General features: G+C 46.3%; 2 protein-coding genes across 2 annotated transcripts; one reads left to right on the top strand and one right to left on the bottom strand.

The window, feature by feature from the left end:
* Positions 1-3,430: 3,430 nt before the first annotated feature.
* On the bottom strand, positions 3,431-8,031 carry LOC123450862 (aspartic proteinase CDR1-like). Its single transcript, XM_045127917.1, has 3 exons — positions 7,980-8,031; positions 6,942-7,028; positions 3,431-4,638 (listed from the first exon to the last, which is right to left on the bottom strand). Exons 1-3 carry the CDS (start codon positions 8,029-8,031, stop codon positions 3,431-3,433), a joined length of 1,347 nt encoding a protein of 448 aa, XP_044983852.1.
* Positions 8,032-8,776: 745 nt separating this feature from the next.
* LOC123447383 (heat shock 70 kDa protein BIP2-like) lies at positions 8,777-10,441 on the top strand. The gene is made up of 4 exons (XM_045123981.1): positions 8,777-8,834; positions 8,932-9,239; positions 9,345-9,798; positions 9,912-10,441. The coding sequence occupies exons 1-4, from the start codon at positions 8,777-8,779 to the stop codon at positions 10,439-10,441; spliced, it is 1,350 nt and encodes a 449-aa protein (XP_044979916.1).
* The last annotated feature ends 441 nt before the right edge of the window (positions 10,442-10,882 follow it).

Below are 10,882 nucleotides of genomic sequence, written 5' to 3'. Positions count from 1 at the left end.
CACTCTGACTACAATTCTACCAAAGCGGTTGTTCATGTTCTGAGCAAACATACAACCTATCTACTCGCCATTTTGTAGTGGGCAAATTGCTCATCAAGCATTAACCAGTATTTCACCTGAACCGGATCACATTCGGACCAAGCATATTTCATACACATTGCACCCAACAAATCTTTGAACGTACAACTCGTCTCCACCACTAACGGATACCAAAACCTCTTGGACGGTTCATTCAAACCCATAACAAAAGTTTCCATTCTGACCGCCAAACGATAAGCAGTCCGTTTTTTATCCTATTTAACGAACGAAAATCAACGTACTATTGTCAATTCTCCCTGTATTTACTAGCTAAATCACAGAAATGAAAGATTCATTACTTACTTCTGTGGAATCGAACTGCTATTGGATCCCGGAACGACCCAGTCCTCGCCGCGATCAATGGCGGAAGAAACGCTCGCCATTGATGCGGAAGAAACGCTGGCCATTGATGCATCATCGCAGCTCATGTCAATCAGCCGCGGCTCCCCTCAAGCGGAAGTAATAGGGAGTGGAGGAGCGTGGCGGCGGTGGCTGCTGCGACGACTCGCTTTGCGGTGGTCAGATCAGGATCTGGCATGTGGTGGATTCAAAATGGGGTGCGGCGAGTGGTTGTTACTGCGGTCAGATCGGGATCACGTGTGGGGTGGATTCAAAATGAGGACCCAGGTAGGCCCCACCCGAGCCCCACTCGTGAGCGTGATGAGGTGCCCCAGGCCGGCCCCACTAGTGATGCCAAGTAACGGACAAAGGAGGTTGACCCGACTGAAACGGCCGCTTGGCCACATGCGAGAGTGGGATAGAGCAAAGTAGGGCAAAACAAGGAAAGTTAGGCAAGTGGGGCAAAAACGAGCAAAACTAAGCAAAGCGGGGCACATAAGTAAATAATCCAATAAACTAACCTAATTAACTGACCTAAATAACTAACCTAACTAACCTAATAAACTAATTTTGTGGTCCAAGATCACATTGAGTCCATAGGTATGCCAAACTATCAAAAGGGATGAGCTTGAGAATATGTTTATCCACCATCACTTCCATCACGAGAAAGTTCCTAGTACGTTGAACTTCTCCTTCCTATTCTTTGATCTCTATGAAGAAGAACTTGTATCCTTGGATGCCATGACCCATCATCTAAACTTACATAACAAGGGACTGTAAGGTACATTTGATAGTAGAGTGACCTTGTTTCTTGCAAAGAAAATAAAGCAAATGAAAGAAATAATCAGTTTGGAAGTGCCCCATTCTGCCGCACCGAGAGCACTCAGAGTTGGATGCAACCCCAGCCAACAACGCAAGAGAGCGGTCGAACGGACGCCTCAAGAACTACTACATTATCGCGTTCTTGCTCATAGTGATATCTCTTCTCTTCTATATCTTAGTTTAGATATAGATGGCGATACATGTGTATGTGATGAACATGCAGTTGCTTGTATTCGAGACATGCATGTCACTTAACTTGTATCGCTATATCGAGATTATGATGAAAGACGACATTATTTGTGTTGGAGATATGATGATATGATGAGATTATTATGTGTATGATATGATAAGCATATTATATGCTTATGATATGATTAGACTTCTATATAAAACCTTTCCTAAAAAAGACTATTGTATGAAACCCGTATAAAATCTTCCCTTCATAAAACCTTCCCTATAAAAGAAAACTGTATAAACCAGTAGTGTTGGTCGGACGCGCGATGTTGCTACATATTATCTGTGGCGCTGGCCAAACCCATGCTGCTCCTACAACTTCCTAGAAGCGTTGGACATACCCGCACTGCTGCTACGTCAGTATAGCAATAGCGCTCGACAACCGACTCTACTGCTACAAGCTGTAGCGCGGTAGCAGTAGCACGGGTGACTGCGCTACTGCTAGCCCAAAACCCCACGTTACTAGTAGCTATTTTCCTAGTAGTGAATTTACGATTTGGATCGGGTCAATGATTTTTCTAATCAATTAGGAGCAGTTGGAGTATGAAAACATATATATCCCGCGAACCCTCTCACCACCTAAAAAAAAGAAACACCATCATGTGATACTATAGCACCAACATATTACATGCAACTGGCGACGCATAAATTTCCTGACATAAATATGAGTTTATTACCGGATAACACAAAATCATATCAAGAAAGGCCCACAATCATCTGTATATAGTTTATAATAAAATCTTTAAAGGATCTTATCTTCCCTAATAATAAAGCGCGCAGCGCTTCTGCCGTCCGTCATGGCGGTTTTGCAAAAAAGCCCCTGACGTTTTGTGTATTCAACCCGCACTCCCTTTTTAACTGGAGAAAACGAAAAACGATTCGTTTAACCTGGTATATATAAAGTGTCACCTCTGTTTCAACACAATCACGTGCCTAGCCTAGTGGCAGACGCACGACGGCTTGCTACATCACCAGTCGACCTGAGTTCGACTCTAGCGCTGGCCTCTTTTTCCTTTCCTATTGCTTCATTTTTTGTGTAAATTGAAATGCTTTTAAAACATTTATATCTTTTAAATCCTAACTTCAAATCTAACATGTTATATATGAAAATCGTTCAGAAAAAAATGAAGATTTCAAATATGCTATTATTTTGCATGTTACTTTCCTGTTTTTCCTTTCCTATTGCTTCATTTTTTGTGTAAATTCAAATGCTTTTAAAACATTCATATCTTTTAAATCCTAACTTCAAATCTAACATGTTATATATGAAAATCGTTCAGAAAAAGTGAATATTTCAAATATGCTATTATTTTGCATGTTACTTTCCTGTTTTTCCTTTCCTATTGCTTCATTTTTTGTGTAAATTCAAATGCTTTTAAAACATTCATATCTTTTAAATCCTAACTTCAAATCTAACATGTTATATATGAAAATCGTTCAGAAAAAAGTGAAGATTTCAAATATGCTATTATTTTGCATGTTACTTTCCACAATAAAGCTTATTGTGCAATATTAATTAATACATTCTCTATATTAGTTATTTTGGAAATGCCTATTACACATATCGTCCAATACGTATAAGGGGGTGAATTTTTTTTTCGTTACAACGCACGGGCATGTTTGCTAGTATTTAAAAACGGTGGGAGTACGTCGTATCATATGCCATGATGAATTGGTACTATTATTGGGAATCTAGTACTACCAAATCATGAACACGCGAAGCTCATGAACGAGTGAGTAGAATTGCAGGAGCTCTGTGTAGCTTCGGGCTGCGCCGACACCATCTTGAGGCTTGGCACCAGTCATCGGCGTCTTCTGCCGTCGAGGATGTAGCTGCAACTGCAAACAAGGGATCCAGCATGCATCTGTCAGTGCCAATGCACAATATTAACATTTCAATCGAGCAGTTAAGAAGAACCGAGCGTCACACTTACACTCACATTAGAGATTAGACTGGTCAGCAGTCTCCATCCCGAAAGGCAAATCGACCTCCTTGGAAATCAAAGGTGACGCCGATGGACCGTGTGACCGAGTTCCCCAGCAGCTGCACACCATTTCCTATAGCAGCGTCTCTCATGAAATACGTGCATAGTCCATGACTGCTAGTAAAATGAAATGAGCTCTCGGGTGCCAATGTAAGTGTAGCACCCATATCGAACGAAAGCTGCACCACAGGCAAAGCGGACCAGTTGCGGAACACCGTGAATAGGGCGTCCTCATAGCACATATGATTTGGTCCCATAACAATGGTGCGCCCATATCCCAGAGGTCGTAGAGCCTTGGTGATTACCGTCTCAAGTTGGCTGAAGGTATGTGACCGCAGCACTGTCCATTTGGCCCCAGTGTCAACCATCATTTCTGAGGGGTATGTGATGAGCGTGATCCCATCGGCCACCACCTTATCCAGCGTCAGTGCAAACACCGGTCGCTGATGAGCCACGAACAAGGGGGTGTAAGAAGTAGAATCGTCACGGTTGTAGTCACCAATGGACAAATATCCAGTCTTCTTTCTGTCACTTGGAAAACAGTAGCTAAATGCCTGATAGTTAACCACCCGCGCTACTTGTGAGAAGAAGGAAGACGGCGCGGCACCGAACCCGAATACGCTGGCCTCGCCCTGATCATACTCGATGTCCAAGCTGCAGCCGAAGATGAAGCTGGGAATACTGTATCCCTTGCCATCACGCCCAATGGCGATCGTGTCCGCCACCAGCTTGCCAACTGAATAGTAGGATCCTCTTCCGTAGGAGGCACTGTAAAGGCAACTGTCCTCTTTCTCCATGCATGCTTTGAACGGCAGGCGTAGCCGCGACTGAAGTGCCCGGCAGGCTTTCGCCGAGCACCCGATACGCCTGAAGCTCTTGGATTTCTTGGGATCGAATATTTGGCCAGCACCTTCTTGATCGTTGCACTTGAGGGTGCATGGTCTACACTGAACAAAGCAGAATGGCGATCCAGTGTCAACCGCCACGAGATTCCAGACCGGTGGCGTGCCCAGCTGGACCGGCATTAGAAAGGCAAAGTTGTTTATGCTGTCATTCCGTATCAAGTCAATTGGCAGGTCCGGATCAGTTTCAGTGATGCTTTCAGTTGACATCGGATGACCGCGATGTTGTTGGACGCATGGGTGGTCGGTGTGAAACAACGGGAACTCAAGTGCACCTTCTGAGTTGACAACATGTTCTGCAGACGTAAGAGAAAAAAATGTAAGTATCGGTTTGCCAATTTCAGTTTCGCAAAACAATAAAAGTAGTTTTGAGCAAAGCAAGTAATTTGTACCCTTAGACTATTTGAATTGAGAGTAACACCATGGATATGGATTCTGAGCAGTATCGGTTTTCACGTAGTGTGGAATTAGTCTTTTGGATTTAGAATATACTCCCTCCGTTTACAAATATAAAGATCTTCTAACCTCTTTTTTTGTGTGTGAATTGAGTGTGTATACAATCACGTTTTAGTGTGTTGCACAAAAACAAGCTTCAAGGAAGCAGTCCATATGAAAATATCTAAAACGTCATTATATTTATGAACGAAGGGGCTGCTATAATTAGTATGTGGGTGTCCGCAAAAGGTTGTGCAGAAACATGGCATATGTATGTTGCACAAAAAAGATAAGATATGAGGAAAACTATATGCACACAAATATGAAACAACAATGTTTCGGGTCAGATCCTTCTGGATCCAGCGCCCGGACGTTGTCGGCCAGCGCAGGATGGTGGTGCTTGTCACTGTCCAGATCGGATCTTCATTGATTCAGATACCCACGGTGTGGCGGTGCCGGCATGGCTGCGGATGAAGCTGGTGGAGGAGATTCGGATAAGGGAAACCCCTTGGTCGGCCCTGGCCAGCCGCGCCGACCACGACGCTCAAGGGCGTCGTTGTTCTTTTTGGAGACGTCGGTCTACGTCTGCTCCTCCACTTTCTACCTCACTGCCTCTCGGGTGAAAACCCTAACTCCGGTGGACGGCGGCGGCGTCCTTGATGTCGTGACCTTCTTGAAGGCGTCGCCTTGAGGGCTGAGTGGTGGTGGACACTGTGTGGGTCCTTGACGGTTGCTGGTGGTGGGCACTGCTTCGGGGGAAACCCTAAGATCTGACCTTCGAGATCGGACGGTGACGGTACTGTGGAGCCGTTTCTCTCTTAGGAGCATCGTTTGTGGAGCAGTGGTGGATGACAGAGGCAGAAGATGGAGCGGCTTCATCTGGCCCGGAGATTTGGTGAAGCAGGCAAGTCATGCCTGGTTGGTAGGTGCTACGCACGACAGTTCTTTCAGAATCTCCGCGTCTGGACGAATGAGCGTTGGGTGGTGGCACTGTTTCGCGTCATGGTGGCGTCGACGGATGTACGGACTGGCAAAGATGATACGGGTCTCTCTTCTGAAGATGGGTCAATGGACCGATGATGATGGACTTCTAATGTGTGCATGTGGTGTGCACTTTAGGTATGTTGCGCCGACTGTTGGTCCCGATACGTTATGTGGATGGATTGGCGACAACACCGATTTTAGATATGGAAAGTGAGAGCACTCCAAATTATCAAGTCTGTAGGTGAGAATGGTGGCTTCGGGTGGTTTGATGTATATTTTTGTCAGACCTTTGTGAAATAATTAATAAAGATGGTTGTATGCATCGACTGATGCAAAGGCTGGGGTTTGAACCTCCTTTTCTAAAAAAATCAACAATGTCATGACCGCAAGAATCAACGTATGAGGCAAACAACATTTCCAGAGATGAATGGATATATCAAGCTTCAAGCAAACTAAAGCGACTTTCGAATATGCTAGTTTTTCTTGTTTTTGAAGAGGATCCAGGCGAACATTGAGAGATACGACGGTAGCGAGGTTGAAGGTCGCAAATGACCAATGGAGGCTGGGCTCTATGGAGCTTGGTTTCAAAATATGATTTTCTACACGGTGAAAAAAATCATTTTTTTATGAACATGCATACACATATACATTATGTATGTGCAATATTTCAGAACATTATATATACTTTCACTAGTATGGTACACAAAGAAGATAAATATTTAATTTCTAAATTGGCCGGCATTTTTTCTTGTGTACATCATACAAATCACAATATTTCCAAATGATTTACACGTTTGTGCGGAAAATATATAAGTTTCCATGAAATTTAATTATATTTGAAATATTTGAAATATTATTTTCTATTTTAGTTTTTTGGACAAAATGGGTTCCGCGGAGAGCCTGTCCTCCAAAAATTTGCACTCGGTTGAAGATGAGTGACAGTGATCTATATACTGTGTGCTACCAAGGAAAGGGATGATAGTATCGATTTGTACGCAATAGCTCATCCAAATCAAGATCACACGCCGAGACTAGTTACACTAAAAGACATCTATGAGAAATTGCTGTTTTCTTATGGAAAAAGTTGGAATAAATTCAAGACTTGATTTTATAGTAGTAGTTTCTAGTGTGCACGACAAAGGGAAAGAGAGAAATCACTTACCGAAGGCGGAGGAGGAGCAGCTGGTGCATGATGACATTCCTGGTGAAAGGATCAAGAGAAGCAACACTATGGCAAAATCCATTGCAGCTGCACATACGAAGCTGCAAGATTACTGTAGCGCTTGGATCTTGGATTGTGATCTCTGAATGAGGATTAAGAGCTGGAGGACAGCCGGTGTGGAAACTAACGTAGGAACCAGTGGCTAGGGCTTGATGATTCAGCTGGACTTGAGTAGGTGAAAAGTAAATTAGTGACCGATCGATCCTAGCAGGCGAAGGATGCATGTGTCAACCGTGAGTTTCAAGTTTCAACATGACTCGATCCATTTATCAAAAAACAAAAAACATGAGATCCAACATGACATTTTCACCTCCTGGCTCCTGCACACGAGTGAAGTTTGAAATAAACCCTGACGTTGTAGAGGTTGACTGAAATAAACCCTCACCTTTAAATCCCTGAAATTGATACTCTGTATATGCAGATCCCAATCAAACCAAACCCTGCGTGAATAAAATCTTGTTTGTTGTAATAGGAAAGTTGTCATCCCAGCCGGGATTGACTCCTACAATCACTTACAACATGGATCCACCTGTCATTATTATTTTTTAAAGGTCACCCCGGGCCTGTGCATCCATCTGTCATATACATCTCCTTCCCCAATCTCTTCCTCACAAAATTCACTCCCAAACCGATCCTGGGCTCGCCTCAGAATGATGTCCTGATTCTGATTAATGCGTCGGACAGGGTCGGGTCGACCGTGCACGCCATCCCAGACGAGCTCGTCGGTGCATCCCGGCGAGCGATTGTTGCTCATCCAGGCAAGAAAAATACCAGGCATGGATCTATTGCAAACCATCGGTGTTCGGCGTCTCGTGTGCGGGTATCCAGAAGAGATCACCTAATTGATCAAGCCAGAGTGCCAGACTCACGTACTACTAGTTCGTGCTTGCATGAATAGATCAAACCAGCCCTTTACGTCCGTGTTTTTCAGCGGTGCTTCAATCTTTATTCGGTGGTCGTCGATATCGTCTTGCATACAGTAGAAGGTCCGGTTGGTGTGATCGTCGTCGCCCTTGCCGCGCGTGTCCATTCGTGCTGAGCTGTCAGTGACTTAGTGTTGTGTCAAAGAGAAGTAAGAGCAGCGCTTCGGCAAGATGGGGTCCTTGACATAGCTCGAGACCAAGCCCAGAGCGCCGCTGCGTGCGAGTACTACAACCCGGCCTAGGCCTCGAGTGTCGCGCGCCAGCAGAAGTGCTCTGTTGCGTTGGCTGTCATTCAGAGGGTGCTCACTATATGGCAGCAGGCTCGCCTCGGCTGCATCTCCTACCGTCGATGTATCATGTAGCCATCTCCCAAGCAGCACCTACCCCTATTGACCTTGATGGATCTGAGAAGAAAGGAGACAGGACAAAAGGGATGGGAGCGAGGAAGAAGATAACTATCATGTGTTGACCCACGCAACACTGAAAAAAACGAGTTCTCGGTCAGGATTGTACCTTTTTCGGTGTGCCAAACATACCCAGGGTTAGGATAGACCAGGATCAAATAGGTCAGGGTATCAACTTTAAGGATTTAGAGGTAAGGATTTATCAGTGTCGGCCTCTACAACCTCAGGGTTAATTTCAAACTTTACCCCCCTGCACACACAAAAAAAAGAAAGAAAAAGAAACATGACTTCTTCTACGAGCCGTATACAGATTGGTCAATAATACTCGGATACCATGTACTGATGGAGTCGGACGCGGCCTGGTCGATGGCCATGACATATAATGCTGTTGTACAACGGCCGCCGAGCACAAAACACGCCGATCGAGAAGCAGAGATCGACTACTCCAATGGCGGCGACTCGTCCGCTCCTCTACCTCGGCGTTCTGCTCCTTTTCCTGGCCATGGGTATGCTTCCTCTCCCTCCGGCATCGCCATCGATCGGTCTCCGGCCGCCTAATTCGTTAATTTGATTGTGTTTTCTTGATGATGACATGACATGCAGCGGCATCGGGTGCGGCGGCGTTTGGCCTCCCACGAGGCGTGTCGCCTGCGCATTGCGCCAACGAGTTCCTGCAGTACCACGGCATCTCGCAGCACGAAAAGACGGCCATCCACCTCGGCAACACCAAGTCCTGCATCGCCGGCTACGGAGGCCGGCTGGATCCCTACACCGCGTACCAGTTCTGCATCCCCTCCTGGGTTGCCTTCACAGACAACGGCACCCTCGTCGGAGAGGCCGCCATGAGCCACGCCGCCGTCAGCCCCGGGACGGCCGTCTCCGGCTTCAAGCGACTCCTCGGCATCAGGCAAGTAACTTACTTACTAGCTCCTGTTCTATCTTCGCACAACTGATGGAGTGGATGGATTGTTTGATTCGTCAAATTCAACTGTAATTCATATAGGATTTACAACGAGATGGTGAAGCGAGACGCGGAGCTAGTGCCGTACCAGTTCACCGAACAGCTGGGAAGATGCGGCATTCAGATGGAGACCGAGGAAGGCCAGACGATGAATTTCCTTCCCGAGCGTGTGGCCGGCATCCTAATTGCCGAGCTTAAGAAGATGGCGGAGGCGCGCCTCGGCCGCGAGATCGAGAGCGCGCTTGTCACCGTGCCCGGGCACTTGAACGACGCCCAAAGGAGTTGGGTCAGGAGAGAAGCTGCGCGGTTGCACGGCGGCTTGGGTGTTGCCAAGGTCGTCGACGAGCAGGTCGCGGCGGCCGCGGCATATCGCCTTCACGAGAAGAGGGGCGACGACAAGGTTGTCCTCGTCTTCCATCTCGGTGGCCGCACAAGCCATGCCACAAAGTTCAGGTTCAAGGATGGCACGGGCCATCTCCTCGAGGAACGCCATGATGCCTACCTTGGCGGTACGTACTTAATTACGTGCGCATATATACACAGCTCCAGATCGATTTTGCTAAGGGAAGAAGAGGCTCCTAAACTATGGTTCACTTATTTGTTCACTTCTTCTTCCATGCAGGTGACGACTTCACCGGCAGGGTTGTCGATTATTTCGTGGAGCTGATCAAGGAGAAGCATCACCGGGACATCCGTGGCGACGAGGCCGCTCTCAGGAAGCTGAGGGCAGACTGCGAGACTGCCAAGAAGTTACTGAGCGACCGAGAAGGCATTCTTATGAACATCGGATCGGTTCTCGGCGAGGGCGCAGATGTCTACGAGGAGCTCACGCGGGCTAAGTTCGAGGAGCTGAACCATGACCTCATGGAGAGAGCGATGGAAATAGTGGAGACGGTGGTGATGGGAGGTGCTCCCACTTCCGTGGCGCAGAGCCGCAAGGACGCCATCGACGAGGTCATTCTCGTCGGTGGAAGTGTGAGGATCCCCATGGTTGGGCAGCTCCTGGAGGACTACTTTGATGGCAGGGGGCTAATCAGAGACGAGGACGCAGTGATCCGCGGAGCTGCTCTTCTGTCCCGCCCCGAGTCTGCTAGGTACGTGGACGAATGCTACAATGGAGGTGTCTCGGGGCCTCTCTGGTTGGCAAAATAAACACACAAATAGGATGGCAAGGCATGAGAAAAGCGTTTCTCCCAAGCACGGGAAATCCGGTGCATGCATCCATCGTTGTTATGCTGAAGATTCGAGTGCGTGCAAACTATGCTTCGTTGTATACTTATATATTAAACTAACACAAATACCGAAAATGAACAAAAAAATGTAGTCCATTGATAAAAACGTGCGTGGATACTGTCAAAAAAAAGGCATGTACATAAGGTCTTAGATTATAAAATATGTATAAAAAAGAGTCCGTGCGTTGCAACGGAAGAAAAAATAACACGTACTTTTAACCCAATAACCACGACTGAAGACCTTAATAGATTCACGTCTTTTAGTTCCGAATGACATCACATTTTATGTTATCAACAGTGGTCTGAGTGCTTACACAACGAAAACGCTTTTGAATATGGTGAGTCCTAAACAAAATAACTA

This window comes from Hordeum vulgare, chromosome 4H (assembly GCF_904849725.1).
Source record: "Hordeum vulgare subsp. vulgare chromosome 4H, MorexV3_pseudomolecules_assembly, whole genome shotgun sequence".
NCBI lineage: Eukaryota > Viridiplantae > Streptophyta > Magnoliopsida > Poales > Poaceae > Hordeum > Hordeum vulgare.
This window is presented reverse-complemented; position numbering and strand designations above follow the sequence as displayed.

Coding starts and splice junctions, on each gene's coding strand:
- LOC123447383 (XM_045123981.1), top strand. CDS start 8,777: ATGGCGGCGACTCGTCCGCTCCTCTACCTCGGCGTTCTGCTCCTTTTC. Junction 8,835..8,931: donor GCTCCTTTTCCTGGCCATGG/GTATGCTTCCTC, acceptor CATGACATGCAG/CGGCATCGGGTGCGGCGGCG. Junction 9,799..9,911: donor CCATGATGCCTACCTTGGCG/GTACGTACTTAA, acceptor TCTTCCATGCAG/GTGACGACTTCACCGGCAGG.
- LOC123450862 (XM_045127917.1), bottom strand. CDS start 8,031: ATGGACACGCGCGGCAAGGGCGACGACGATCACACCAACCGGACCTTC. Junction 7,029..7,979: donor CACCAACCGGACCTTCTACT/GTATGCAAGACG, acceptor TCGTATGTGCAG/CTGCAATGGATTTTGCCATA. Junction 4,639..6,941: donor CTGCTCCTCCTCCGCCTTCG/GTAAGTGATTTC, acceptor TTGTCAACTCAG/AAGGTGCACTTGAGTTCCCG.